Source organism: Apostichopus japonicus, chromosome 7 (assembly GCF_037975245.1).
Source record: "Apostichopus japonicus isolate 1M-3 chromosome 7, ASM3797524v1, whole genome shotgun sequence".
NCBI classification, from domain to species: domain Eukaryota; kingdom Metazoa; phylum Echinodermata; class Holothuroidea; order Aspidochirotida; family Stichopodidae; genus Apostichopus; species Apostichopus japonicus.
Window position 1 is genome coordinate 25,844,871 of NC_092567.1, and position 27,858 is coordinate 25,872,728.

General features: G+C 39.9%; 1 protein-coding gene and 2 long non-coding RNA genes across 5 annotated transcripts in view; 1 reads left to right on the forward strand and 2 right to left on the reverse strand.

Annotated features, from left to right (window-relative positions):
- The window catches only part of LOC139969901 (uncharacterized), a 90,162-nt gene that overhangs the window by 27,423 nt on the left and 34,881 nt on the right, over positions 1 to 27,858 (forward strand). Inside the window, exons 1-3 of one of the 3 annotated variants that reach the window (XM_071975281.1) lie at positions 4,523 to 5,635; positions 7,565 to 7,687; positions 9,784 to 12,170. The exons of 1 other annotated variant lie outside the window; for it this stretch is intronic. In XM_071975281.1, the coding sequence (XP_071831382.1) occupies positions 7,597 to 7,687; positions 9,784 to 10,835 (1,143 nt within the window). In that variant the 5' untranslated portion in view covers positions 4,523 to 5,635; positions 7,565 to 7,596 and the 3' untranslated portion in view covers positions 10,836 to 12,170. Of the gene's footprint in view, positions 1 to 4,522; positions 5,636 to 7,564; positions 7,688 to 9,783; positions 12,176 to 27,858 lie in introns of those variants that run through there. One more of the 3 variants, XM_071975284.1, reaches the window with a different exon arrangement.
- LOC139969905 (uncharacterized) overlaps positions 1 to 27,858 on the reverse strand; it is a 61,333-nt gene that overhangs the window by 23,003 nt on the left and 10,472 nt on the right. The gene's annotated exons all lie outside the window — the stretch shown is intronic.
- Positions 22,519 to 26,611, reverse strand: LOC139970172 (uncharacterized). Its single transcript, XR_011794063.1, has 4 exons — positions 26,165 to 26,611; positions 25,515 to 25,664; positions 24,501 to 24,715; positions 22,519 to 22,867 (listed from the first exon to the last, which is right to left on the reverse strand). It is a non-coding gene; the product is annotated as an uncharacterized lncRNA (long non-coding RNA).

Sequence of the window (27,858 nt, forward strand, 5' to 3'; positions counted from 1 at the left end):
ATAAGCAAAAAAAAATAGCACACTTTTCAAATTTTTGTTTTTAAGTTTGGGAACATGTTTGTTTTTATTCATAACTTTGTGACAATATTTTGTTCGCAAGTTTCCAAGAAGAAGTAACCTAGACAGCACAAAGCAACAACAAAAAACTTAAATTATGGTTATGCCTAATAATCAAATGTACTCCTTGTGGCTTCATTTAACAGTCTCTTTAAATATCCCTGGTCTTAGTCGTTTAACCCTTCAAGGGAACTCAGTGTGTCTCACCCCCTCATTCCCCCCCCCTCCCCCACTCCACCACACACACATACCAAATCGTGGCAAAACAAATCCAACAGTTAGAAATCTGCTGGTAATTATTCTTAATGTTGAAAATTCTGTCAACTTGCGACAAATCGGAAAGGAAATAAACAAATTAAGTCATGGGTTTCAGATTTAACTTGATACTTCTGATAGACAATGGTCCGAAGGTGAAAAGAGCCTCTAGTTTTTAAGTTTCGTGGTCCATATTTTGTGTATAAGATAAAACCTTCATAAATTGTTAGGCCAAAGTGATTCAAACAAGAAAAAAATGTTTCCATGGTTTCCGTATCATAAATTTTGAAAAAATGCAATAACGTAAATCACGTAAAATAATGACAATGTGCCTTAAAATAGCATGTACGGTAAACGTCAGCTTACTGTAGTGCCTTATATTTCAAATTATGTATAGCTAATGTATTAATGGTAAATACGGTACACAATTTATGCAGGATGCTAATATACCAACAGCTAGGATACGTTTTTTTTAGGCAAAACTGGCAGGGATCCAAATTAATACATTTAGAGTGCAACGGCCATTTGTCATAGGTCTACGCCATATATTTTGCCATTAGTTTTGGTTGTGCAAATCTATTGCAATTTACAAATTTTAGTGAAAGCAGGCGCGGCGGAACGGGAAAATTATTGGGGGGCTAATGTGTGGAGACTATCTAAGCGGAGCGCCACCATCAGTTGGCGCGGAGCGTACAAGAAAATTTTGGGTTTTTGAAACCCCCAGATGGCCGGAAACGGCACTTCCCGAGTGTTTTACGCTGCGAATACCTAGCCCTAAAATATGGGTCTCAAGCCTGCAATTTCTCAGATTGCACGCAAAAATCTGTAAAAACATTGTAATTTGTATATTGGATGGTGTTTTGAAAGAGAAGCTATTGCTCGTAGTGTACTCGCAAAGACGTTTATGAGTGTAGTAAATTACTACTTGCAATTAAATGCAATAATTAAATAAATGTCATAAGAAAAAAAATGAAAGCATTTCTTAATGTCAACAAATGGGTTATTCCAAAAGCATGTGCAGTTGCCAACAAATTTCTATGAACCAAGCACTATCACGAATGCATGTACCCTATACAGTACAGGTGAAATGCTTATATTGTGTTTTTGTTATCACACTTAAGGCACTTTAGAAGGATATACCCTACGAAAGATACATCTCCAATTAGAAGGAAATGTCCCTGAAGGATATATCCATGGGAAATGTGCTACCATTAGAATGATATATCCTTCAGGGGATGTTGTAGAACTGGCTGAAATGAGGCAAGTCATTGGCCTAAGACGAAGTTGTGTTGTGCTTACCGGTACTCACACTCACTGCTTCCACTTTTCACGGGGCGTGAAGACGCGGTTGGGGTGACAATGCGGCCTATAGCCAGGGGGCGGGCCGAGGGTCCCCCAGCGATTACTAAAATTATTACACCTATATAGTATACGTGTGCATCGGACAGATCGACAAGTATGCATTGAAAAATGGGCAGATGCACGTTTCGGAGCCTTGAAAATATTGGGGGGGGGGGCTTATCATGCATTTGCCCCCTCAACTTTTTCATTGGGGGGGCTGAGCCCCCCCCCCCCAAGCCCCCCCCCCCCGGTTCCGCCGCCACTGAGTGAAAGTGAATAGTATGGTATAGGTGATACACCATCTATTATTACACTGAGCCGTAGAGCTTAGAATAAATTTTAAGAGAGAAATATGGATCGGGAAAAGGATCCAGGGCGCACACTACAGGCAGACTAATCCGGTGTGAGTTGGTGGAGCTTTAACGCTCGGGTTTGGAATGACATTTGTTATGCATTTATGGAACACTTATAGGAATAACCGTCGTATGTTTACATGGACTTTAGGGTCAGTGGTTAGGGTTTTAATCTCACCGATACTTGAATAGTGGTTAGCGAGATCCATAATTTACTTTGGTCAGTGTAAATTTTGTCTTTACGATTCAGCTTTACAGCTTGCTTGGGGTTTATGGTTCAACTTCTAACACTTTCAACACACCAGTGTCGGATTTTTGTGTATCTTTTTTTTTTATAAATATGAAACAAACATTTTCGGCGGCCTACTTGTGGGGAGGGGTGCCCCGGGCTCTAAATGGTATCACACGGGCGCCGTGTCATAGCCTACATATCAATTTAGAGTAATTTAGCTGAAGGTTAGGACTGTTGTTTTAAACTTTTTCCTGTGAGTTTAACGTTACTGTTGGTATATTCATGATATAGCCATTGCATAGGCTAGCGGGCCTAACCTAGGCATAGGCTATTTCAGTACAATAATTTAATTTCGCAGAACTAGACCATACATATTTACAACTGTATATTTATTACCCTGATTCTTGCCAAATCAATTGCTGTAGAACTAGAACTAACCTTTTATTGTCTGACACTGCAGTTTCTTCTTAAATCGCTCTGTCCTTGACACGTTTGTGGATTTTTGGTAGCATTGACGGTGAAATCCATCATACGCGGGGGGTCCCAACGTGAATACGTCGTCAATGTCACAATCGTTAGGTCTAGGCCTCAAAAATTCAGGTCTGCAAATGAGCAATTTGTTTGCAATTTCCCCATGCTCTGTAGCGTGATTTTTTTAAAATCTTACACACTCTATGAATTTACCACAAGGTTTTGGAGAAATGTTGTAAATTGTCACTTTCAACTGCCTTTGAAAAGTGCATCAAACACACATTTTTCGAGTGTTTGCTGGTGTACCCATTTTCAATAAACACTAGGCTAGGCCTAGGCTAAATTATAGCATTGTAAAGTTCCAAGTTGGTGACGTCACGCCATTTGCATGTTTTTATTGGCGTAATGCATCATCATGAGATGTACATTTTCTAAGTTGATACCGGATTACAATTTTATTAATTTCTTCAAATTTAGATAAATGAAACATTTTTGATTATGAATAATGTTTATTTTTCTCATGCTTTAGTGAAGAGTTTATATTATGCACAAAATGGGACTACGAAACAACACGATACAGTCACTCGACCCATAGTCTATGATATTATTGTCGAAATAAGGTAAAATTTCTAGCTGTTAAACTTTTGGACCAACTCCGGTCGCCTGCTGTAGAAAGAAACCTCCTACAGTCAAAATTTGGTATTTCTAACATAAACATTCATATCAATTCACTAGAGGAAGTCAGTTGATATAACATCCCCTTACATTTTGTAGATTTAGCTCTCATATCCATCATTTGGAACTCAGCCACCTAAATCCCACCTCCAAGCTTGTCCATCATTCAGAAACCTTCAACCACGTCACTGAGCATGGGTTGTTTACGAACAATTTCCTTTGTTAATTCAATTTCGGGGTTCAAAGTGATTGTGGTTCAATTAGCTTATTGTGTGCCGCAACATTAAAGATGAACGATACTGATTTTTTCAGCATCGACGAAAAAATACGATTTTATTCAAGAGTATTCTAGTTGGTTTCCATATTACACATGTGAAAATTCAAGTCAATCCGATGTTGGGAAAGGCTTAAAAAAAAAATCCTAAACTCGTTGATTTTTTTAAACAAAAATTGGGCTTTTCGCGAACAGCGATATGATGATCACGTGATCTACAGTGACATGTGACGTCATTATGATTATAACAAAGTGAGCTCGGCGTAGTGTACTTCAGCAGTGTGCACTTAGTGTGTAAGTTTAGTTGCAACCTACTCTACATTGGACTCGACAAACAACCTAAACCAGAGAGGAGATTTGATACACTGCGTGAGACATTAACGGTCTAATTTTAATAAGGTGTTATTGTTCCTGCTTTTTCTTGTCGTTTTAGGGAAGCCGACTGCCCCAATGTAAATTACGGAATAATCGGTCATAGAGCCATCTCGGGCCCAATTGAAATTTGCGTGTGGCAAGGTCACTAAAGTAAAAAAAAGTTTGAAAGATTGATGCTTTTATGCCGCATTATTTATATATATCCCAATAAATGCAACAGTAAGTGTTGGAACTGTAAGACATGTCAGACGTGAACAACCAATGACTATGTGAGGAGAGAATCCACGTGCAAATTTCAATTGGGGCATGGACGTCGCTTAGGCAGAGTTTTTTTTGGGCAGAGATGTGTTCATACCCTCCAAACCACTTTAAATGTAATACGAATAGGAAATGTATGTATGCTCGAGCGAAACAAAACATCGTGTAAGTATTACTTACGAGCGCACACTGTCACTTGTGTTTGCACAGTGTGAAAGTACCGTTTGCGGACCTACGTTGGGCTAGAATACGATTCCTCCTGAAGCCCAAACCACGAGGCATGCATGTGAATAAACGCAATAGGCATTGCATGTAGTGAGAAAATTGTTCGAGCTAGACTAACTACTCGATTGAGTTCAAATGCGGTTGTATTTCAAGCTCAGTGAAACCATTCTGTTGGATTTAATGACGCACGGAACAAGGAACGTTTATGTTTTACAGTAGGCCTAGTGGATACAAGCGAATCTACTTTGTTTAGAACTTTGGATTTTCTTTCGGATGTTATACTAAACTACGTTTGAGACTATCATCACTATTGTTATTGTGCCAGTTTGACTGGTAAGTGAGCACATTCATACATCACTCTGTATAAAACCCGCCAAAATCGTGATGATCTTGAGATTTACGTTACTTTGGGTCAGCTTGCGAGTTACCTCTTCAGATATGGGGAAATCGTTGCGAAATCGCCGCAAATTTCGTAAAAAAACAACTTGTAAACACGTGGTGAAGACATCAAGAAACACCATGATATTCATTATCTATTTATGTCTTGAACATTACGCCGGAAAATAACAGTTATATATGCTGACAAGAAATGCACGCACAGCTCCGTACTGAACAGTTCACAACAGAAAAGATCATCACAGTGACGTCATTCACTGACCTGAGGGCTGTTCAAGGTCGTTGCAGTGTTTGCAAAATCCTAAATTACGGAGACGAAAAAACGATGTTTCAATTCCCTTTTTTATAACTTTCCGGTGTGCTATTTGGAAAATTAAAAAAATATGTTGCTTGGTAACATATAAACTACATTATATATGAAAATGAGAGATTTTTTTTCTGTCACTATCGTTCTACTTTAAGTACACACATCGCGTGACCTTTCGATGAGCCCGGATAACATACAGATGATAAATGTGGTGTTGGCTTTCGCATTTATATCGCGCAGACTTCTTGTATGTTACATACATAGTGTGAAGATAAGACAGAATACCACTCCCAATATTGTTGTCATCAATGTTGGTATGTAAAGGGATCAGATTCACTGTACGTACATTTGAGAAGTCAAGCAGGCAGACATTTTATAGTGTAAAACGACGAGTCGCGCTTTCTATTTTTGTTGAGGTAAGTTATCCATGACTACAGCATTAGGGTACATTATTTGTGTATGTATGGTGGAGTTGGGGGAGGGGAGGTTGGGTGCAGACTGGGGAGGGGTTTCACTTGAAAGGAGAAGTTAATTTGAGGTAAAGGGGAGCCTGGGAACTCATGAGTATAACCGTTCCTCACAAGTTGGGATGCCTCTATTTAGCTTGTGTGGATATTAGGTTACTGTAGGCTACCAGGCCTGGCAAGAGTGGGACACGGGTCAGGGAGTACATCCTTGTGGCACTGAGCCCCCCCCCCCCTTGGGTCCGCGTCTGCACTAGAGTCATCATTTAGTCAAGGTATAGCTAATTACCTATATAGACAATCACACTTGTAAGACATTAGATTCTTAAAATGCTATCAAAACCCCAACACAAAATATTTATATATAAATATATATGGGGGGTCAGTTTATAAACTGACCCCCCCCCACTCCAATTAATCGCCTTAGGTCTCTGTGGCGTCACACAGAACTCTCTGTTACTCTTGATACGGGTTGTTAATGTAAGAATCTCCATGCAAGGCGCACCGTGAGAACTAATCGTTTTCCACATATTTCTTTATCAGCTACCGTGGTTCGATCTTTGCAAACGAACATAATTTTACAGTACATAGTAAAGTTAGAGAAATGGTATCAAGTGGCTGTGCGGCGTTGCTGTAACTTATACTTGTTAGGAACGACGGCAAGGGTTATACGCTCACTATGTCAGAAAACAATATCAGCATGTTAGACCTCGTGGATATCAGCATGCCAGACAACTTTCTACGTGCTATTCGAACATCATAACATGCTGATATTTGTCCTGCTTAATTGATAAACTGCTATTTTCTCGTGACATTGTGAAGCATGGTGTTCCGTACGTAACCACACTTTCTATACTAAAAATAGGAAACAGGCAGGCCTATAAATGCCCACCACTGAACTACATGTATGTGGTTGTAGACCAAACTATACACTTGCAAATAGAAACCGCCCCAAGTAGGAACACAACAAAGGATCTGTCGGGAAAATGACCTGGGTAAATAGCTGTGTCATTTCCTCAGATCGTATAAATAATGTAAAGGATACTTAGCGTAACTCATCTGGTTTCGAGTTGCTGTGGCTTGCTGTATAATCGACACAGACTTGTCAACTCTTCATTACGCTATTGCCACTGTGTCTTAACTATAGACTGTTGGTAGCAATAATAAGCCTGTTTATAGCTAAGCCTCCTGTTAGCAGTGTTAATCTAAGATCATGGAAAGTCAATTTGTAAAATACATGGTTGTGTGGGCCTACATAGGACGAACAGAACAGTGTAACCGCTTTAATTCAACGATTTTTTTTATCCAAAAGTCAATCTTAAATTCCCAATTCATTGAACTCTATTTCTAAACATACAAAAATGTTGGGTGGCTTGTTTTAAGTTTCAAATGTCATTTCCTCTCAACCTGTTAATCAGATATATTTGGTAAAGTGTTATTTCTGGTTATGTATCATTTATATCTGCAATGTTGTTGTTTGCACCTACACATGTTTCAAACGTTAATTTAGGAGTTATTGTGCTTACAAGGTTTTACAGACACTGTGGCCTCTGTTGACATCAAATAAACTCTCTTTCACAGAACAACTGGATTCTTCATTTCTAATACTGCCTCAAATGAATCCACAAACCAAGCAAGAATTTCACCCAAATTGAAGTCTACAACAAGCGATAATTGTTATTACACTGAATCCAAATATTCTGCTAGATCAAAGTCCATCAAATTGCCTTCGACCTCTTTTGCAAAAAATAAAGTGTTTGTATCACTAAGGTGGATCCACATAAGAAGTGCGGAGTTTATCCAACTATTATTCATGTTTTTATACATTGTTAACATTTAATGATTAATATTTGTAACTCCTTTTTTACATTTATATCTCAGTTGTGGAAGTAATAACAGACTGTTAAAAGGCAATGGCAACAAACACGCTGAATGATGAACACCTTCAGATAAGGCAGCATCACGAGAAGATAGGTTGCCATGGAAACATCCGAGAATACAAAGGTATCAAGTAACTGAAAAAAATATACTGAATATCACGGGAAATGAACGCATGCGAGAACCATTGAACCCCTGGCTAGAACCATTGACCCCTGTGGCTAGAACCATTGACCCCTGTGGCTAGAACCATTGACCCTGGTGGCGAAAACCATTGACCACGGTGGCTAGAACCACTGGCCCTGGTGGGAGAACCATTGACCCTGGTTGCTAGAGCCATTGGCCCTCTGGCGAGAACCATTGACCCTGTTGGCTAGGACCATTGACCCTGTTGGCTAGAACCATTAACCCTGTTGGCTAGAACCATTGACCCTGGTGGCTAGAACCATTGACCCTGGTGGCTAGAACCGTTGATCCTGAGGGCTAGAACCATTGACCCCGGTGGGGAGAACCATTGACCCTGGTGGCTAGAACTATTGACCCTGGTGGCTACAACCATTGACCCTGGTGGCTAGAACCATTGACCCCTGTGGCTAGAACCATTGACCCCGGTGGGGAGAACCATTGACCCTGGTGGCTAGAACTATTGACCCTGGTGGCTAGAACTATTGACCCATGTTGCTAGAACCATTTGCCCTGTTGTCTAGAACCATTGACCCTGTTGGCTAGAACCATTGACCCTGTTGGCTAGAACTATTAACCCCGGTGGGGAGAACCATTGACCCTGGTGGCTAAAACTATTGACCCTGGTGGCTAGAACCATTGACCCTGTTGGCTAAAACCATTGACCCCGGTGGGGAGAACCATTGACCCTGGTGGCGAGAACCATTGACCCCTGTGGCTAGAACCATTGACCCTGTTGGCTAGAACTATTGACCCTGTTGGCTACAACCATTGACCCCGGTGGGGAAAACCGTTGACCCTGTTGGCTAGAACCATTGACCCCTGTGGGGAGAACCATTAACCCTGTTGGCTAGAACCATTGACCCTGGTGGTTAGAACCGTTGACCCTGGTGGCTAGAACCGTTGATCCTGAGGGCTAGAACCATTGACCCCGGTGGGGAGAACCATTGACCCTGGTGGCTAGAACCTTTGACCCTGGTGGCGAGAACCATTGACCCCTGTGGGGAGAACCATTAACCCTGTTGGCTAGAACCATTGACCCTGGTGGCTAGAACCGTTGACCCTGAGGGCTATAACCATTGGCCCCGGTGGGGGAGAACCATTAACCCTGGTGGCGAGAACCATTGACCCCTGTGGGGAGAACCATTGACCCTGTTGGCTAGAACCATTGACCCTGGTGGCTAGAGCCGTTGACCCTGAGGGCTAGAACCATTGGTCCCGGTGGGGAGAACCATTAACCCTGGTGGCGAGAACCATTGACCCTGGTTGCTAGAGCCATTGACCCCGGTGGAGAGAAACATTGACCCTGGTGGGGAGAACTATGACCCTTGTGGTGAGAACCATTGACTCGAACCATTGACCTCTGTGGCTAGAACCATTGACGTCTGTGTTTTGCTCATTAACTTGGCGATCTTTCTATAGCGACTTATATCTCATGACATTACTTTTTATTTATGGAAAAGCACGTTAAGACTGCCGGAGGGGGAGGGAAGGCCTAATTCGGGGGAACCCAAGTCCTATTAAGTCAAGAATCGGACTTCCCTCGTCCTCGGTCTTACTCATGGGCTTGGACTTAACTCAGACTCGGACCAAGTGGACTCAAACTCGGCTCGGACTCGGACTAAATGGACTCAGAGTCGGCTCTCGTGATTAGTGGAATCGTCTATTCTGGGGAAAGAATCCTGTGTTTTCTATTATTTATTAACTATACTATTAACATCATTGTCTGTCTTAGCTTTCAAATAGTTAGCAAATACCAGTCGAAAAAAAAGGATAAGAGGATATAATGAGCATATGTTATGCATTAATTAAGCGTCTCTAGAAACGTTTATTAAAGATGATGCTTGGTTCTTTATTTCTCTTGTTATTCAATAGGAACATACAAATATGAATAAATCTCCTTGGCTGTTTACATACATATCTTATGGTTCTCCAAAGAAGCACACAATCATAAAGAAGTCCCGTTAGGTTTTTTTTTTTTTTTTTTTTGCGGTACCGATTTAATAATGAAATTTAATCCCATTTCATTTTGTTCATAGATGGTGATGAAAACGTAAAGGGATATTTCTGTTCCCATTGTAAGGAGGAATGGCTTGCACATACGGAGAACAGGAACCGACTTGACATCGTTGAATGTCAACACGTTGCACACCATATCGTACCGTCCTTCTGTTGTATGCAGGTTTCCGACACGGGTAACTATATCCAGTGGAAGAATATAAACGAAACGACTGGAGGGTTGAAACCAGGAGATCACGTGTCATGGTTGCGACCAATTATGGGATACTGGCACCATGCCATCGTTGAGGAAGTCACAGATGATTCTATTGAAGTGATAGAGTGGTCAAGAAGCATTCACAGAAATACCAGAAAGAAATGGGATCTATGTGGAAACTGTGGTTACAGTCCGATGTACAAAGCTTATTATCACAAAGAAGTAGAACAACTAAATCCTCCTGAAGTGGTTTTGATGAGAGCTAGAGCCCGCTTAGAAGACACTGGATATGGTCCATTCTCCGATAATTGTGAACATTTCGCAACTTATTGTAAAACAGGTCTGCATCGCTGTAATCAACTCCACCAACTGAAGATAACACTGCGTGCCTGGATCCGTAGGATTGTTTTAAGTGTCTTACATATGGCAATCGTCGTTTCATTCTCGGAAACGATAGAGATGGTTGCAGGCAACAACAAGCATTGGCTCGGCGCCATATTATTGGTCGTTTCCGAGATTTTGTACCAGATTTTCGTGGTAAGTGTGATTTATTGCCGTGATTCTCGTAGGGAGAGATTTCGTATGGATGGAGACCCGAGAATGTCGCGCGCGTGTAAATGCGCGTCACTGAAGGCTGCGTTACAGTCTGCTCTGTTTGTGAGTTTTGCCATAGCCGCGAATGTCGCTTTGCTTGAAGCCTTGAATGAAAAGTACGGACCATGGTCAGAAGCAAAGATAACCGGTGCAGAGATTGGGCTCGGCGTTGCTGGAGGAATGGTCGGTAACATTGTAGGGTTCTTCCTCTTTGCATTCGTTCCTTATCCTTGTTGTAGAAACGAAATACCAGTTTCAGGAGAAATAGCCGTTGTTACTTGATATGCAAAAGGTATCATTTCGCATTTACTTTATAGGCGGTTTGTGTATATACATATATGGGAGATAATCACCTCCATATGTACTTATAGCTTACCCTGCTATGGATATATCATGGCTTTGACACTGTTTACTGGAAATTAATTTACATTAATGTTTCATACGGAGCATATAAGCTGCAGGACATATCCACTGAGAAATCAATAACACGTTTCTAGATTTCGTCAAAGATTGGATTCAATATATTTATTTTTGATAGGTGGTTCTATATCGCCCATTTGACGTGTTGTACATGGAGCACTCATGTACTAATTATCAATTAGAAACAATAATGAATTTCTTGGCACCCACGTTGTCTGGAGAGGAGAGCTACATTTTTTATTCTTTTAAGAAAAGAATTCTCAAAATCCGTTACATTTTTTAGCTTCTACATTCGTACACCACGTTACATTATAGTTTTATCATCATTAATTTTATATTAATCCATCTACGTAGGAACTGCTGTTAGATGTCGTGTGTTACAGCCAGTATTATATCCATTCTTTCACGGAGATGGAAAAAATCGTTTGAAGTGGTGGCAGCACCTTACCAGCTTATTATTTTTGTTATTAAATTTAATAACATTGGACTTCTGCCATACCATTTAAAAGCCCTTCGGAGAGAAACTCGTATTTACATCATCTGGAATAAGACTTCACAACCTTTATGCGTGGGACTACGAAATCATCGACGTTAACTTTCTGTCAGGAGAGAGGATTTTTTTTAACTCTTTAACTAATTAGTTTAACTAATAATTTAAAAAAGTATGACTTCTGTTTTCTGCTTGTTATATATCATTTTATTAACGTTAATTTCAATGGATAGATTGATCAATTCCTTGATACTTTTGCTGTTAATATCATAAATGTTTCACTCTTTATATGACCGAAGAAAAAGAATATCATTTTCTTCTTCTTGCGTTATGATATCAGGATGAAATTTGTGAATACTGAGTATGTTTTACACACCAAGGTTGTACATCTTTAAGTGTAAGATGTCATGTAGCCCATGGTATTCATATAAAGGTACTTTATAGTGCTAAAAGCACCAAGATGATATGCAAAAAAAAAACATAGCACACACTTCATTTCTTTTCAAAGTTTGGGAACATGTTTGTTTTTATTTACAACTTTGTGACAATATTTTGTTCACAAATTTCCAAGAAGACGTAACCTAGACAGCACAAAGCTATAAAAAAGCAAAAAATACTTTAATTATGGTTATGCCTAATCATCAAATGTACTCCTTGTGGCTTCATTTAACAGTCTCTTTAAATATCCCTGGTCTTAGTCGTTTAACCCTTCAAGGGAACTCAGTGTGTCTCACCCCCCCCCCCTCCCCCCCCCACACACACATACCAAATCGTGGCAAAACAAATCCAGCAGTTAGAAATCTGCTGGTAATTATTCTTAATGTTGAAAATTCTGTCAACTTGCGACAAATCGGAAAGGAAATATAAAAAATTCATGGGTTTCAAATTTAACTTGTTACTTCTGATAGACAATGGGCCGAAGGTGAAAAGAGCCTCTAGTTTTTAAGTTTCGTGGTACATATTTTGTGTATAAGATAAAACCTCCATAAATTGTTAGGCCAAAGTGATTCAAACAAGAAAAAAAATGTTTCCATGGTTTCCGTATCTAAATTTTGAAAAAATGCAATAACGAAAATCATAGAAAATAATTACAATGTGCCTTAAAATAGCATGTACGGAAAACGTCAGCTTAACGTTTGCAAAACAATCTTTATAAAGTTAACTTTAATTATGATGGAAAATAAATTATAATTCTCTTCTGAATGCAAAAATGGTTAGGCTGTGATAGTAGTAGAGTGAAGTATTTGAACAGGTGCGCGGATTTAGGACGGTTGACGATGGGCCTAACGTTACGGCCTAGACCTATAACAAATGGCCGTTGCACTATAAAAGTATTAATTTGGGTCCCTAGCAGTGTTGCCTAAAATAACGTATCCTAGCTTAAGGTTAGTACTGTTGATATAAACTTTTTAAACTGTGAGTTTTAACGTTACTGTTGGTATAGCCACTGCATAGGCTAGCGGGCCTAACCTAGGCATAGGCTATTTCAGTACAATAATTTAATTTCGCAGAACTAGACCATACATTTTCACAACTGTATATTCATTACCCTGATTCTTGCCAAATCAATTGCTGTAGGACTAGAACTAACCTTTTATTGTCTGAGACTGCAGTTTCTTCTTAAATTGCTCTGTCCTTGACATGTTTGTGGATTTTTGGTAGCATTGACGGTGAAATCCATCATATGCGGGGGTCCCAACGTGAATACGTCGTCAATGTCACAATCGTTAGGTCTAGGCCTCAATAATTCAGGTCTGCAAATAAGCAATTTGTTTGCAATTTCGCCATGCTGTGTCGCGTGATTTTTTAAAAATGTTACACACACTATGAGTTTTCCACAAGGTTTTGGAGAAATGTTGTAAATTGTCACTTTCATCTGCCTTTGAAAAGTGCATCAAACACACATTTTTCGAGTGTTTGCTGGTGTACCCATGATCAATATACACTAGGCTAGGCCTAGGCTAAATTATAGCATTGTAAAGTCCAAGGGCGTAGGAACCGTGGGCGCTGGGGGCGCTAGCCCCCCCCCCCCAACGGTGAAAATGTGGAGGGGCGGAAGTATCATTCCCCCCCCCCCGCTTGGCAAGTCAGAAAACCCCTTTTTCATTTCCAAATGAGAAAAAAAATCTCATTTGGAGCACCAAATTGCATCTAAGGCCAGGTGAAAATGCACAATTAAGTTTACAAAATGGAGTGGGTGTTGAAGTGTTCTATATTGCACCAAATTGCATCTGAGGCCACCTGGAAATGCCAAAAAATCCAAAGGCCATCAGTCTTCAACCCCCCCCCCCCCACTCAAAAGTACCTTCCTAAGCCACTGGTAAAGTCCCAAGTTGGTGACGTCACGCCATTTGCCATGTTTTTATTGGCGTAATGCATCATCATGAGATGTACATTTTCTAAGTTGATACCGGATTACAATTTTATTAATTTCTTCAAATTAGGATAAATGAAACATTTTTGATTATGAATAATGTTTATTTTTCTCATGCTTTAGTGAAGAGTTTATGTTATGCACAAAATGGGACTACGAAACAACACGATAGAGTCACTCGACCCATAGTCTATGATAGTATTGTCGAAATAAAGTAAAATTCCTAGCTGTTAAACTTTGGACCAACTCCGAAAGAAACCTCCAAAAGTTAAAAATTGATATTTCTAACATAAACATTCATATCAATTCCCTAGAGAAAGTCAGTTGATATAACATCCCCTCACATTTTGTAAATTTAGCTATCAAATCCATCATTTGGAACTCAGCCAACTAAATCCCACCTCCTCTTGCCGATCATTGAACAGAAACCTCCAACTACGTCCCTGAGCATGGGTTGTTTATGAACGATCTCCTTTGTAAATTTAATTTCGCGGTCCAAAGTTCTTGTGGTTCAAGTTGCTTATAGATTTAATACACACATCGCGTTTACATCGTGCAGACTTCTAGTATGATACATAATCAATGTGAAGATAAGACAGAATACCACTCCCAATATGGCTGTCATCGATGTCCGTATATAAAGGGATCAGATTCACTGTACGTACCTTTGAGAAGTCAACCAGGCAGACATTTTATAGTGTAAAACGACGAGTCGCGCTTTCTATTTTTTTTTTTTTTGAGGTAAGTTATTCCATGACCACAGCATTAGGCTACATTATTTGTGTATGTATGGTGGAGTGGGGGAGGGGGCAGTTGTGTGCAGATTTGGGAGGGGTTTTACTGAAAAGGAAATTAAAATTGAGGTAATGGGAGCATGGGAACAGTATAACGCCCGTTTCTCACAAGTTAAGATGCCTTTAGTCAGCTTGTGTGGATATTAGGTTACTGTAGGCTACCAAGCCTGGCAAGAGTGGGACAAGGGTCAGGGATCGAGTACATCCTTGTTACACTGAGCCTCCCCCCCCCCCCTTGGATACGCGTCTGTACTAATGTCAATATTTAGTCAAGGTAGGCCTATAGCGATTTTTGCACAGGGGAGCGATAGCTCCCACTAGTCTATGGAACGCGAATATGGAACGCGAAAAGGGCAACCATATTTCGCTGTCTAAACTAAAGTTGTTGCTGCTGTTTTATGTCAATATTTAGTCAAGGTAGGCCTATAGCGATTTTTGCACAGGGGAGCCATAGCTCCCACTAGTCTATGGAACGCGAATATGGAACGCGAAAAGGGCAACCATATTTCGCTGTCTAAACTAAAGTTGTTGCTGCTGTTTTATCATGTTGTTGCTCAAACTTACATTGTTGTCTAAGCTTACGTTGTTGTCTAAACTTACGTTGTTGTCTAAACTTGTCTAAACTAACGTTATTGCCCAATCACGTGATATAAAAAATATGGGCATTTCGCGCGAAATTCGACTGTCGTTAATTTACTGACCAATTACGAAATAGTCAGTAAGATTGACACATATCCCGACCCAATTACAAGCCGGTCAACGCTCTCCACCATGCTACATACATGAGCTGACCCCGCCCACTTTGCTCCTCTAGTAACTTCCCGTATATGCGAAGAACAAAGGCGGCCTTGTCCACAGGACTGTTTCCTAAATCCATGCAGCAAGAACGTACGAAGATCTAGAAAGGACATGGTTAAAAAAAATATATTACGTACGTACGTAATAATACTACGTACGTACGTAATAATTATCACGTACGAACGTGACAATACTACGTACGTACGTAATAATATCACGTACGTACGTGATATTACTACGTACGTACGTCATAATTACTACGTACGTACGTGATAATTACTACGTACGTACATAATAATTACTACGTACTTATGTAGGGATTATCACGTACGTATTTAATAATTATAACGAATGTAGGCCTACGTATACGTACGTGTTTAGTGATATAGCCTATGTTAACACTTGTCTAACGTAAGCGAGCCTACGTTATATACTGCGGGTGATACATCTTCATATCAAAGATGGAGAGGGATGAACTTGTTAATATGTACATTAATTTAAGGTTTAGCCAGAAGGAAATCCTTTATTACTTTGACAGCAAAGCATCGGATAATAGTTAGGCGAAAGACATCTCAGGCGCATTCTGAGGAGCCTTTTCTTGTATCGCATGAAACATTCAGACATTGTGGATGTGGAGATTTTTATATTGTGGCAAGCCTAAGCACATACATTCCTGTGGTGTTAGTCGAACGAACGTACCAATTGTCTGTCTCCGGCATTTCTTAGTTAACTAAGAGTATAAGCTTGACTTCTGTGGTTTACGTATCTTGCATGTTGACAAATATGTTACAGTATGTACGTACCGCGAACCGCCACTTCTTACTATCTTCAGTATAGAACGTAAAATTATCACGTACCGTACGTACGTGATAAATATTACGTACGTACGTAATATTTATTACGTACGTACGTTATAAATATTACGTACGTACGTAATAAATATTACGTACGTACTTAATAATTTTTTTTACCATGTCCTCTCTAGATCTTGGTAGAACCAACCCCCTGCGTATAGTAATCATATGAAGCCCACGTGGTAAAGCAATTGTTGAACAGCGCCGATGGCAACAACGTAAGTTTAGACAACGAAATCAGTTTGCCCATTTCGCGCGTTCACGCGAACATTGTAGAGTACTAGTTGTTAAATAAAGAACACAGTTAAAGGCACTGCTTTGCAGTTCAAGAAAGCTTGCTGTACTCGTTCTATTTATAACTTCGACGCCATCTTTACTGACTGACTATCGAACGCCAAGTGTGTGATACATGTTTAGGACTATGGAACGCCAAGTGTATAATTGTTTATTATGACACTACAATCCTCCTAACTTGTGGATGTTTGATTTGCTCTGAAGTATCAGAAAAGGCACTGTATAAATAACTTTGTCGGTTACTGAAATAATAATACTCTAGTGTATCATATCTCAAACCGAACAATATGGTTAGTATACTGAACATATTGTATCACTCGGAATGTCATAAAATGTGTTACACAATAAGTTGCTTCAACTATGCAATATCATGAATACTGTCTGCTTATCATTTGTGCATATGTTCATAAATAATACATAGCATTTGTGTTTCCAAGGAATATAGAAACCAGTATGTTAAGTCTTTTGAGAATATGATATAATTAAAGACCTTTACATCTTCTCTGTATGACATGTGAAATAAACTGCTTGAACCGTATTAACTCTAAACTTCTTTTGTTTCAAGTAAAACTAAACTAACACGACAGATAGTTTTCAACTATACAGAGAGACTTTCTCTTTAAACTAAATCACAGATAAACTTTTCTGTTATTACCAAAATAGAGAGTATTTTCTCTTTAAACTACAAGACAGATAAACCTTTTCTCTTTTCCACCTACAACTTTCCGTGATATTCATATACATGTACAAGAAGTGACTTTCTTCTTTACAACACAATATGATACTAAAACCGAATACAAAGGGTTACATGTTTAAATAGGAAGTGACTTTTCTTCCACAACATAAGTTGCAAGTGAGTTGAAGGAGGTGCTTTTCCTCAAAAATAACTGTAAATGTACCAACATTGATTATTTGTCAAAACACATAAACTTTTGTGTAAGATTTCAAACCTGTGTAATTTGTCAAACAAAGAATAAAATAACTGTTTCCATTCATTTTTGTTCATTTTCTGTCTGCCTAATACGTTATTAACATCTGTAACCGTAAATAAACAAAAGATAATTGTATACTCTGTAAACTTAAACATTAAACATGCAACAAATTGTCTTTGTTGACATGTCTTTGGTTTGTTTTTGTGAGTTATACAGTTAAGTATAATAATCATTCAGATTCCTAGGTGGAGCACGATCACGAGGTGGATTTCTTCGTGCTACCATAGGAGCCGTTTGTATTCTCTCGTTTCTAACAAGGGTTTGCGATTTGTGGCGATGGTGTATCATCGTAATCATCTGTTGCAGCCTGAATGTCATGCTGACCTTTCAAGACTTTGAAGTGTGATGAGTTTCGCGTTACGCGGTAGGAGCCACGAGATGCAACTATTTGCGAACCCTTGATCGTTATGACCTTCAGCGGTCTGGTGTCGAATGGAGTAGTGTATATACCGATATGCCCATCACTCTTCACAAGGACATAGTTACCTACTCTAATTTCCGATTCTCTGATTCTTTGATGCTTTTCCGCGTTTACCTTCTGCTTCATGGACTTATCGCGATTGCGAAGTTCGCTGTCATTTGCTGCGTGCGATTGAGGCTCAGGTAAGCGAGTGCGGATTGGACGCTGGAACATTACTGTATCTGGTGGTGCCCCAGACGTTCTATGTGGAGTATCTCGGTAGTTTCTCAGAAACGTGTACACTGAAAACTTAAATTGGTTCACCGACTAACATAACGTTAGTCCATCTGGTGCCTCTCCCGACTAACATAGCCTTGGTCAGTTGCTATACCGACTAATTTATTCCTTAGTCAGTTGGATTTCGTAGTCGGTCATCTTAGTCCGTCAGCTTAGTCGATCAACAATTTCTTAGTCGGTAAATGTATATTAGTCAGTTACATTAGTTGGTGACATTAGTCGGTCTTTACCGACTAATTTATATGAGCCACCGACTAGTTTATAGCAGGTTTTACATTAGTCAGGATGGTGCCTCTCCCGACTAACCTTTCTTAGTCCGTATCGACTGACTAGTTGCACCGACTAGATTCACTGAAAGAATTAAACCCGACTAGCATCACTGAAAGAAAAGAGAGAAGAAGAAACACAAATAATGTGCACGTTGGCAGTGTTTATTTCTGATAAAACTTCTGATGTCTACAAAAGGCTGACTTTCGACAGATAGAGAAGAAATCACTGTAAATAAAATCTGAAAATCTGATTTTTTTTTCCAACAAAGTTAAGACAAGTTAATGGATCAAACATGAATCGCAAAAGTATAGCACTGCACAATAATGCAAAGTTGAATCTTGGGCAAGGGTTCCTCATGACTTTCCTTTAAAAGTGGTACCCCAAATCGACACCAGTTAAGTCTTCACGAACAAAGAGTGTTTCTCTTAACTACAAATGGCCTCCCACTTGTCTTCAGGAAGCCAAAATCTGCACCATTATTGACCTGTGAACAGAAAATATGATATACGTGTAAGCACAGATACAGATATAGCACATGATAACTCACATTATCATAAACATACATTTACATTAAAATTTTATAACATATTGGGAGGTATACATTTAAATCTAGGTCCCTCAAATTACATGCCAGGAATAGCAGCTTTACCAAATTATTATTAGCTTTGCACAGCATAACACCAAGTTATTTCTCAAAGCTTAATAATTATGTTAATCATGTTAATAATGATCCCAATAGACCGGGATCCCAGAGGGTTTGGTTAGCTGGGAAGGTAACCAATTGCCTTGTACATCACAATGTTCACAGTGCATTCCTGTATATGAAACCAGACGACTGGCAAACCGACTGTGGTGGGTGTGGCTGGGAGAGCAATTTTAAAGTCACCTGATAGCTAACCTAGATCAGTTTTCATGGTAACCACATCAAAGTAAGTACAATATGTCAGGTATGGCCCCAAGAGCAACAAATGGCCATTGCCAGTAATTATTGGTGGTGGGGTACCCCTGCCAGTGATCTATATTTGACCCCTCAAGGCTGACCTAGGTCAGCTCATGAGGTAACCACTTGAAACCTACTGGAAAATGTTGGTTAGGGCTTCAGATACAACTGATGGGCATTGCCAGTAATTTTTATTGGTGGGGTACCCCTGCCAGTAGACCCCCAAAATGCCCATTCCCCATTGACCTAGATGAGCTCATGAGGTAACCAGTTGAAAACTACTGTAAAATGATTGGCAGGACTCTATATATATGTAAGGGATGGGCATTTCCTGTAATTTATATTAGTGCGGTACTCCTGCCAGTAGACCCCCAAAAAGCCCCCCCCCCCTCATTGATCTAGGTCAGCTCATGATTTAACCAGTTGAAAACTACTGGAAAATTATTAACAGGATTCTATTTGTAAGGGATGGGCGGACTCTGGCAGTGGTGGCCCACCAATATAAAATACTGGAAATGCCCATCCTTACATATCAAGTGATACCTATCATTTTCCTGTAGGTTTCAACTGGTCAAATCATGAGCTCACCTAGGTCAATGAGGGGATGGGCATATTGGGGGTCTACTGGCAGGGGTACCCCACCAATAAAAATTACTGGCAATGCCCATCCCTTGTATCTGAAGTCCTAGCCAACATTTTCCAGTAGGTTTCAAGTGGTTACCTCATAAGCTGACCTAGGTCAGCCATGAGGGTCAATTATAGATCACTGGCAGGGGTACCCCACCACCAATAATTACTGGCAATGGCCATTTGTTGCTCTTGGGGCCATACCTGACACATTGTTCTTACTTTGATGTGGTTACCATGAAAGCTGCTCTAGGTTAGCTATTAGGTGACTTTAAAATTGCTTTCCCAGCCACATCCACCACAGTCGGTTTGCCAGTCGTCAGGTTTCATATACAGGAATGCATTGTGAACATTGTGATGTACCAGGCAATTGGTTACCTTCCCAGCTTACCAAACCCTCTGGACTCCCGCTCTACAGATCAGTGAAAATTTGACCAAACTTATAAGGCTTGCACGTAAATGATAATCTAGACTGTTTTTTTTTAAAAACAGGTTATGAAAGTATCTTAAATATCATTAAACAGTTGGGTACAATAGTTAAACTCACTCTTCCATCTTTTTTCTCTATGGTACTTGTTCCTTTGCTTTTTGGACTCTTGGATAAACTCTTTTGTTCTGCGAAGGGTACCAATATATCATCTTAAAACATGTCTTTAAGCCATATATAACACAGTTCTCCTCTTCTGTTGTTGCCTCCACACTGGTGTCGTACATCACAGGAAAGCTCACCCTTGACTTAGATATTTGGCTTTTCAATTCCTGCTGGAAAAAAGAAACAGCAAAGTATTCATCATTTGAAAAAAAAATAAAATAAGTTGTCACCACAAAGTTATGTGAGATTTGCTTCCACTATAGTCTCAAAAAAACAATCCCAAAGTTTGAAGCAGACTGTATAAAGCTGAAAATTTGAACGAGAGTGTCATCACCATTGCAACCAGAATCAAATGCCCAGAATACAGAGATAATAAAACATGGGCTAAATCTTTGTTTGTTTTTTATGAACTTTAAAAATATAAAATTTTAGAAACAGAAATGCACTGAGCCAACTTATTTATAGGCCTAATCGTTTTTAGTTGTTATTTCGCTTGCTCACATAACAAGCCTGTTTAGACCTAGGCTAGAGGAGAATCAGTACTTTGTTACACTAAGTTTGTCTACGGTCGTTTTGATGCAAGTGAATTGAAGGAGTTGCTTTTTCTCAAAAATAACTGTAAATGTACCAACATTGATTATTTGTCAAAACACATAAACTTTTGTGTAAGATTTCAAACCTGTGTAATTTGTCAAACAAAGAATAAAATAACTGTTTCCATTCATTTTTGTTCATTTTCTGTCTGCCTAATACGTTATTAACATCTGTAACCGTAAATAAACAAAAGATAATTGTATACTCTGTAAACTTAAACATTAAACATGCAACAAATTGTCTTTGTTGACATGTCTTTGGTTTGTTTTTGTGAGTTATACAGTTAAGTATAATAATCATTCAGATTCCTAGGTGGAGCACGATCACGAGGTGGATTTCTTCGTGCTACCATAGGAGCCGTTTGTATTCTCTCGTTTCTAACAAGGGTTTGCGATTTGTGGCGATGGTGTATCATCGTAATCATCTGTTGCAGCCTGAATGTCATGCTGACCTTTCAAGACTTTGAAGTGTGATGAGTTTCGCGTTACGCGGTAGGAGCCACGAGATGCAACTATTTGCGAACCCTTGATCGTTATGACCTTCAGCGGTCTGGTGTCGAATGGAGTAGTGTATATACCGATATGCCCATCACTCTTCACAAGGACATAGTTACCTACTCTAATTTCCGATTCTCTGATTCTTTGATGCTTTTCCGCGTTTACCTTCTGCTTCATGGACTTATCGCGATTGCGAAGTTCGCTGTCATTTGCTGCGTGCGATTGAGGCTCAGGTAAGCGAGTGCGGATTGGACGCTGGAACATTACTGTATCTGGTGGTGCCCCAGACGTTCTATGTGGAGTATCTCGGTAGTTTCTCAGAAACGTGTACACTGAAAACTTAAATTGGTTCACCGACTAACATAACGTTAGTCCATCTGGTGCCTCTCCCGACTAACATAGCCTTGGTCAGTTGCTATACCGACTAATTTATTCCTTAGTCAGTTGGATTTCGTAGTCGGTCATCTTAGTCCGTCAGCTTAGTCGATCAACAATTTCTTAGTCGGTAAATGTATATTAGTCAGTTACATTAGTTGGTGACATTAGTCGGTCTTTACCGACTAATTTATATGAGCCACCGACTAGTTTATAGCAGGTTTTACATTAGTCAGGATGGTGCCTCTCCCGACTAACCTTTCTTAGTCCGTATCGACTGACTAGTTGCACCGACTAGATTCACTGAAAGAATTAAACCCGACTAGCATCACTGAAAGAAAAGAGAGAAGAAGAAACACAAATAATGTGCACGTTGGCAGTGTTTATTTCTGATAAAACTTCTGATGTCTACAAAAGGCTGACTTTCGACAGATAGAGAAGAAATCACTGTAAATAAAATCTGAAAATCTGATTTTTTTTTCCAACAAAGTTAAGACAAGTTAATGGATCAAACATGAATCGCAAAAGTATAGCACTGCACAATAATGCAAAGTTGAATCTTGGGCAAGGGTTCCTCATGACTTTCCTTTAAAAGTGGTACCCCAAATCGACACCAGTTAAGTCTTCACGAACAAAGAGTGTTTCTCTTAACTACAAATGGCCTCCCACTTGTCTTCAGGAAGCCAAAATCTGCACCATTATTGACCTGTGAACAGAAAATATGATATACGTGTAAGCACAGATACAGATATAGCACATGATAACTCACATTATCATAAACATACATTTACATTAAAATTTTATAACATATTGGGAGGTATACATTTAAATCTAGGTCCCTCAAATTACAAGCCAGGAATAGCAGCTTTACCAAATTATTATTAGCTTTGCACAGCATAACACCAAGTTATTTCTCAAAGCTTAATAATTATGTTAATCATGTTAATAATGATCCCAATAGACCGGGATCCCAGAGGGTTTGGTTAGCTGGGAAGGTAACCAATTGCCTTGTACATCACAATGTTCACAGTGCATTCCTGTATATGAAACCAGACGACTGGCAAACCGACTGTGGTGGGTGTGGCTGGGAGAGCAATTTTAAAGTCACCTGATAGCTAACCTAGATCAGTTTTCATGGTAACCACATCAAAGTAAGTACAATATGTCAGGTATGGCCCCAAGAGCAACAAATGGCCATTGCCAGTAATTATTGGTGGTGGGGTACCCCTGCCAGTGATCTATATTTGACCCCTCAAGGCTGACCTAGGTCAGCTCATGAGGTAACCACTTGAAACCTACTGGAAAATGTTGGTTAGGGCTTCAGATACAACTGATGGGCATTGCCAGTAATTTTTATTGGTGGGGTACCCCTGCCAGTAGACCCCCAAAATGCCCATTCCCCATTGACCTAGATGAGCTCATGAGGTAACCAGTTGAAAACTACTGTAAAATGATTGGCAGGACTCTATATATATGTAAGGGATGGGCATTTCCTGTAATTTATATTAGTGCGGTACTCCTGCCAGTAGACCCCCAAAAAGCCCCCCCCCCCCCTCATTGATCTAGGTCAGCTCATGATTTAACCAGTTGAAAACTACTGGAAAATTATTAACAGGATTCTATTTGTAAGGGATGGGCGGACTCTGGCAGTGGTGGCCCACCAATATAAAATACTGGAAATGCCCATCCTTACATATCAAGTGATACCTATCATTTTCCTGTAGGTTTCAACTGGTCAAATCATGAGCTCACCTAGGTCAATGAGGGGATGGGCATATTGGGGGTCTACTGGCAGGGGTACCCCACCAATAAAAATTACTGGCAATGCCCATCCCTTGTATCTGAAGTCCTAGCCAACATTTTCCAGTAGGTTTCAAGTGGTTACCTCATAAGCTGACCTAGGTCAGCCATGAGGGTCAATTATAGATCACTGGCAGGGGTACCCCACCACCAATAATTACTGGCAATGGCCATTTGTTGCTCTTGGGGCCATACCTGACACATTGTTCTTACTTTGATGTGGTTACCATGAAAGCTGCTCTAGGTTAGCTATTAGGTGACTTTAAAATTGCTCTCCCAGCCACATCCACCACAGTCGGTTTGCCAGTCGTCAGGTTTCATATACAGGAATGCATTGTGAACATTGTGATGTACCAGGCAATTGGTTACCTTCCCAGCTTACCAAACCCTCTGGACTCCCGCTCTACAGATCAGTGAAAATTTGACCAAACTTATAAGGCTTGCACGTAAATGATAATCTAGACTGTTTTTTTTTAAAAACAGGTTATGAAAAGTATCTTAAATATCATTAAACAGTTGGGTACAATAGTTAAACTCACTCTTCCATCTTTTTTCTCTATGGTACTTGTTCCTTTGCTTTTTGGACTCTTGGATAAACTCTTTTGTTCTGCGAAGGGTACCAATATATCATCTTAAAACATGTCTTTAAGCCATATATAACACAGTTCTCCTCTTCTGTTGTTGCCTCCACACTGGTGTCGTACATCACAGGAAAGCTCACCCTTGACTTAGATATTTGGCTTTTCAATTCCTGCTGGAAAAAAGAAACAGCAAAGTATTCATCATTTGAAAAAAAAATAAAATAAGTTGTCACCACAAAGTTATGTGAGATTTGCTTCCACTATAGTCTCAAAAAAACAATCCCAAAGTTTGAAGCAGACTGTATAAAGCTGAAAATTTGAACGAGAGTGTCATCACCATTGCAACCAGAATCAAATGCCCAGAATACAGAGATAATAAAACATGGGCTAAATCTTTGTTTGTTTTTTATGAACTTTAAAAATATAAAATTTTAGAAACAGAAATGCACTGAGCCAACTTATTTATAGGCCTAATCGTTTTTAGTTGTTATTTCGCTTGCTCACATAACAAGCCTGTTTAGACCTAGGCTAGAGGAGAATCAGTACTTTGTTACACTAAGTTTGTCTACGGTCGTTTTGATTTAGTCTTACTAGTAGTACTAAAGTATATAATGGACCGGCGAAGACTACAGAATACCCAGAGTTTTAGCAACTGCGTTAAACTGTATCATCTGATCTATTATTTACGCCAATGAGTTTCATTCAATCTAGGATCAAAAAGAGAAAACTAATTAATCTTAACCTTTAAACTTTGCTACTAAACAGATATGCTTGAATTACAAATAAATGTCAAAAAAACATCATAATCTAAGAATCGATGCATATACATACACATAAACAGAATAATTTGAATTCGCGCAAGTGAACCCTGCACTACATTGGACAGTAAAAAACGTGCAATTAGACCAAACTAAACATACTAAATTTTCCGTTACTTCTACATAAAATATCAATACAAATACAACAACTTACTCTTTTGGCAGTATACTAAAAGCACATGTTATAATAACTTCAGACTATCAAGCTTTCCTGAGAAAAAAACGGTTAATACTTCTTACAGTAAGCAAGTCGACCGTGAAGGAATGTCGCAATTGTTTCCTGGGCGTGACCGGAAATTAAATACTAAAAACTGATAAATGAAAAGGTTAAATAGAACTGAAGCGTGCATCCTGACTGCTCGCAACATATAATACCGTTGACTAGCCAACATAATGTGTTCAGCCGACTGTGACTGTACGTTTGAAGGTCTAGCCTTGCTTATTCAATATCACAAAGCCTACCCATTTAGATTCACATGGGAAATTACAGGAAATCTTTACCAAATGAGTGTAGACTTCAAATAAACTATTGAGCCTTATAGTTCCAGCATTTGTTTGGGAATAAATTAGAAGATTATGTGCCACTGTTCAATCTAGCCCAATACACACATAACACATTGTTAATTGGTGTTTAGAATGCACACTTTAGTGTTGAGAATGCACTGCAGTACCCAGTAGAAGCCTATAGGCTACTCACTGTCATTGCACTTGTGTATTGCGAAACGCCAACGTGACAACGGTAGCGTTACACTAACCATAATACAGTACTAGTGCCAGTGGCCTAACAATTAACTTTAAGTTTACCTTCTAGTTAAAGGAATAACAGGTAGGCCGATGATGCAGTTAATACCTCCATTCTTCTAAAGACCTTCTTGGGTGATTTACGGTTGAAAGTTGCTTAGAGTGATCGTATGAAACTATGCCAAGCCCAGCAAGCTGCCGTTGCCTCTCGGTTTCCAAATTGAAGTGAATCGAATTGGGTTAAAATACATTAGTCCGTCGACACCGACTAAGCTACGATTATGGCGTAAATCGGGTGTCCGTATCGTTCTTAGTCCATGGGTTAAAATACCTTAGTCCGTCGCCACCGACTAAGCTGCGATTATATTTTCCTTAGTCAGTGTAAACTAACTAAGAAGCAGCGATGAAACGAAGATTTTTGCTAGTCCGGGTGCATTGACTAACGTTAAAGACTAATTTAACGTTAGTCCGTGGCAATATTGACTAGTTTATTTTTTCAGTGTATAGCCCTTGTTTCCAGACTTACGCTCGGCGTTTGCTGTGCGGACAACTTTCTTTAGAACGCGCTTGAATCGCTCAACTTCTCCATTGGCCTGTGGCCATCGCGGTGTGATTCTACGATGTCGGAATCCGAAGTATGTGCAAACTTCATGAAATATTCGCTGTTGAAAGGTGGTCGGTTATCATTACGGACAACTTCTGGAATACCGAACAATGCATATATGCGATCTAAATGTGGGATAACCGCTTTACTAGAAGTAGATGTGAGAATTTCAACCACTGGGAATCTGCTATAATCGTCGATGATGACAAAAAGATGCTCTTCGGTCTGAGAAGTCTATGCTGACTTCTTTCAAAGATTGGGTTGGAAGTGCTGACATTTGGATAGGGTCACGCGTTGTTGAACTGCTTGTTGCTTGGCATGGAATACATTGACTGATCTTTTCTTCCACACGCTTGTCTATACCAGGAAAACAAACTTTTTCGCGAATCAGCTGTTTCGTGCGAACGACACCTTGGTATCCTTGGTGTGCGATTGTGATGATCGCGAAGGATTGACGGAATCACAATTCTGTGATCACGGAGTAGCACTTTTCCATCTTTTGCTACGCTGGGCTCATTCTTTACGTTTTTGGAGCACTGCACCTCTGGCGTAATCGAGTGCCAGCTATTCCTTTCGACAGCTTTGATGCATGCTTGCAAAACAGGATCTGATGTGGTCGCTGCAACTATCTCATCCATGTTGATCGGATGTCGCGAGAAATAATCGGCCGGGTTGGTTGCACCTGGTTGGTATGCTAGGGAAAAATCATACTGCTGAAGGTGCAGCATCCATCTTTATATTCTCGCGGGTGGAGATGAGTTGGATCTGTTGAGCAATGGCACTAGTGGCTTATGGTCTGTGATGACCGTGAACTTGCTGCCATACAAGTATAGGTAGAAGTGTGTGATTCCCCACGTTACTGCCAGGGCTTCACGCTCGGTTTGTGAATACCGCTTCTCGACATCTGTAAGTGAACGTCTCGCTAGTGCTACGATTTTGTTGCTTCGGTCACTGCCTTGTACTAGAATAGCACATAGCCCTACGGGACTAGCATCTACAACGACTGTGGAATGAAGACGCGCGTCGAAGTATGCCATATTACAGTGCTGTGCTATTGCATGCTTGATGTCACTGAAGGATTTGGCGTGACGCTCTTCCCATGACCATGGAACGCTCTGTCTGGTCAGATCACGAAGTGGTTCAGATAGTGATG